The sequence below is a fragment of the Atta cephalotes genome (assembly GCF_000143395.1).
Source record: "Atta cephalotes unplaced genomic scaffold scaffold00007, whole genome shotgun sequence".
In the NCBI taxonomy this organism is placed as follows: Eukaryota; Metazoa; Arthropoda; class Insecta; order Hymenoptera; family Formicidae; genus Atta; species Atta cephalotes.
The window spans coordinates 1,081,982-1,085,676 of record NW_012130071.1 but is presented as its reverse complement, the minus strand read 5'-3'; the positions used below and the strand labels follow the sequence as shown (position 1 = coordinate 1,085,676).

At 35.3% G+C, this 3,695-nt stretch overlaps 1 protein-coding gene across 1 annotated transcript; it reads right to left on the bottom strand.

The window, feature by feature from the left end:
- Nucleotides 1-27: 27 nt before the first annotated feature.
- On the bottom strand, nt 28-3,153 carry LOC105626895 (signal recognition particle subunit SRP68). Its single transcript, XM_012208186.1, has 3 exons — nt 3,063-3,153; nt 1,562-1,899; nt 28-1,320 (listed from the first exon to the last, which is right to left on the bottom strand). The coding sequence occupies exons 1-3, from the start codon at nt 3,151-3,153 to the stop codon at nt 28-30; spliced, it is 1,722 nt and encodes a 573-aa protein (XP_012063576.1).
- Between the last annotated feature and the right edge of the window lie 542 nt (nt 3,154-3,695).

The window sequence follows — 3,695 nt, the reverse complement described above, 5'->3', positions numbered from 1 at the left end:
GTATATATATATATATATATATAATATTCATTTGTTTCCCCAACCCCAAAGACCCTTAACAAAGCCAGTGAGACCAGCTTGCCCTCTCTTAGCCTGATCACCCATTTTATGCGACAGATCAGGGAATTCAACCATGTTAAAGGCCAGATCGAAGAACAAAGGTTTGCAGGGAATGCTGTGCATCAATGGTGGCAGTTTATAAACGTTTGGTTGCTTCGTGAGAAGCGCTGGATCTTCTCTATACTCGTGCAAACGTTCATACAATGGTTTCTTACTTTTAGCAAGCTTACTAGTTCCACTTTCTTCTTCTTGACCATCTTCCAAAACGCTGTGAGCATGAGCGGCATACTGCGCAGCCTCCACAGAGGTCTCCAATTTGTACAAAGCTTCCTTGAGTTCGACTGGAAGAATCTTATCGTATTTAAGTGCGTCTTTAACATGTTGCAATGATCTTTGATACAAGGCCATAGCCTCACGCCAACGATGCAAGTTGGCGAGGCTCTGGGCTATATAGAAACATCTAAAGGCCCTGTAACATTTTGTCTTTGCTTCCTGTTCCTCCAAGAATTCTATATCATCTTGCAACTGAGATATCTCCACAAGATTGTGCAACGCTGCTTCGTACAGGCGTACTATATCCTGCGGCTTGGCTTTCTCCGATTCCTCTGCCGCCTTCACCAGCGTCAGATTGCGTTCCAACGTGCGAGACAATCGGATATACTGCAGATAATTGATCAGATGTTGCTGTGGTGACCACTTGTCATTCTCCTTGCTCTTCAACTCGTTTTTAAAATGATCACGCACTGCCAATAGAGCATCTTTACAATCTATCAAATGCGCCTCCAGCAGATCGATCTTCGCCTGATTGGTGGCAGCCCTTTCCAGAGCTTGATTCAGCCTAGAGTCTGCAATGATCAGACCAGCTGCTCGTGGCGGCACCGTACCGCAGGATTTTCCACGCCATGTCACTTCCTCAATATTAGCTTGCTTTTCCCGCGTCTGAGCTATCAGAGAGTCTAGGCTGGCCATCAATTCGCCACTCAATTGCCCGCGCATTTGCATAAGATCATCCATAGCACTGATGTCTCCAATGTTATAAGCGCAGTATCTAAGACTAGGTGCTAATTCCTCCACTCGCGCCTTATATATGACCTGTTCTAATTCTGGCAACGCAGATGCCAGATTACCATATACCACTTGGGCCTTCTTCAAGTTTTCCATAGCCTGTTTCCACAGTTGCAATTCAAACTGCAGAGAACCATTCATCCAGGCTACATATGCCTGAGCCTCCAGTTTCGTACGCGCATCACAATTTATATTCTAAACAGAGAAAACATAATGAAACCATAAAATATAGTCTTGGCAATTTCATAGAAATAATTAATGAAAAAAAATGAAGAAATTAAGATATACAGCCAAAAGTTTTTGACCAACATAATTTTACAACAATTTTTTATCATCTATTTTTCAATTTATACTCAAATGAAATTCTTGTTATAATTAAATTAAAAACACAATATTTTAGAATATATTAAAATATTTATATGTTAAAAAAATGTACCTCTATTAGATCTTGCAATTGTAAAGAGTACACAGCTGCTTTCTTGAGTCTCGATATCAGATGAAACTTCTTTCTTGGCTCTGTATTAGATTCCTGACGTAGCTGCATCGCATAACTCCACGCGCGCTCGGCCATCATCAAGGGCACTTGTAAAAATTTATCCTCACTAATCATAGCCGCAGTGATATCTCTCCTCTTGAAATGACGTCTGTCACCCTGCGGCACCTTCAACACTTTCCGCAATCTTCTCAGCCTTCTTGAGCAATAACCGCGATATCGCTGGTAATCACCATGTCTCAACCCATGTTGTTGCTGCGCTTCCTTGATTATCTTTAGAACTATATGTTTATCAGGAATTGATAAGGACAACAAAAATTGAAATTATATAAATTAAATATATGAATCAAAATCAATTTTTAAATTAAGAAATTTTTCGCTGTGTTAATTAACTATGTGTTAGCATCATCAATTTGATCAGTTTAGCAAACATTTAACACTAGAACCATCGATAGTACTATTTTGGCTTCGTTAATCATTTCCGTTTTTCTTTTTTATATTAAATATATAGTACAAGATATTGAAAATATAAATAATTTTAATGCTACAACTCTGTTAATTATTTAAATTTTTTTTTCTTCTGTATTAAATATATACTGTATTAAATATATATAGTACAGAATATTGAAAATACATGTGAATACATGTAATATAAATTCTAATGATACTGGACGTTCTCCAAGAGACACAGTATAACACAGTAAATTATTTCATCATTGTTTAATTAGGTACTCTATTTGGAGACAAGTCAACAGAAATATGATTCTATCTTTGTTACTTATGATCAGGCAAGAAAGACAAAATGTTGTGTTGACTTATGTTACTAAATAGAAAATATCTATTGGCAAACAACATATAATGATTTACTATAGACAAGTTCTACTTGCACAACACTTATGAGAATTATTTATTCTTGTTTGACATTCTTGTTTGATAAATAATATATACATAAATAATAAGGATGAAGTTATTCCAAGAGTGTTAGAAGCATCAAATAGAATGTAATTTATTGATGTTTTTCAGCAAGAGGCACAGTGTAACTTGTGTAACACAATTTCATATTTGCTTAACATTGGCAAATAATAAAGATGTAGACATTTTCCAGCAATAGATAAGTAACACAGTATAACATAGTGAAATATTATCTTTAATACTTGCAAACAACAAGAACATAATAATATAATCTGTTCCTTGCTAGAAAAGATTCCATATTGATTGTTTTCCTTGTTGGATCATAAATAATACCAAATTTCACTAATCGAAAGCAAAGATAAGAAATTATCAAATTGGCATCTTTGACAATTCTAGCAGGATATTATCAATGATTTTAATATGTGTTGATAGATTAATATCCCAATTCCCAATAATAAACTCGCGACAGCAAGAGGTTACGAAGAAGCATATGGTATAGTTCTGTCGGAGAACAATTTTCACGAAAGGATACTCTCCAGGGAATATATTCTCGGCTCTTTTGTCGTAATTCCATTTTGCGTTTGATTTTCCTTCAAAAGATCCAGCTTTTCTTCGATTACCATTTTTCTTCAAAATCACGTACTCTTATCTTTCACTATATCCTTGTAAAAAAAAATAATAAAATATGTATATCCATGATATCAGAGAGAATTAAGAGGAGAGTGGAGCGGATTCATCCATGGACGTATAAATATCTGGAAAGACTAGAATCTGGACGGAGCGTAAAGCTAGCTTATGGGCAAGGGGACCGAGATCCGCGCGGCAGGGAAGTCAGCCATCTTGTCTGGCAACATTTTAGCGCTCTATTAGAAAATCGATATATGTATTATGATATTATTTGCATTTCCAGTAAAAATAGGATTTTATGTGAAGCAAAGTTAATTCAATGGTTGTGTGCAATTAAAAATAATTTTCTGTTTATATTTTAAAAAATAATGAATATATATACCTATTACGTTTTTTAATATAAACCGAAAATTATTTTCAATTGCACACAGCCATTAAATATTTACAAATCAAGTTATTAAAAAAGGAGCCAAGTTAATTTAATGGTAAACTAGAGAGAGAGAGAGAGAGAGAGAGAGAGAGAGAGAGAGAGAGAGAA

Bases quoted from the DNA above. Each gene is read 5' to 3' on its own strand.
- LOC105626895 (XM_012208186.1), bottom strand. From the start codon at position 3,153: ATGGTAATCGAAGAAAAGCTGGATCTTTTGAAGGAAAATCAAACGCAA. The intron at 1,900-3,062 runs GTATCCTTTCGT...ATAAACATATAG, and splicing joins GAGAATATATTCCCTGGAGA to TTCTAAAGATAATCAAGGAA. The intron at 1,321-1,561 runs GTACATTTTTTT...TTCTCTGTTTAG, and splicing joins AATTGCAAGATCTAATAGAG to AATATAAATTGTGATGCGCG.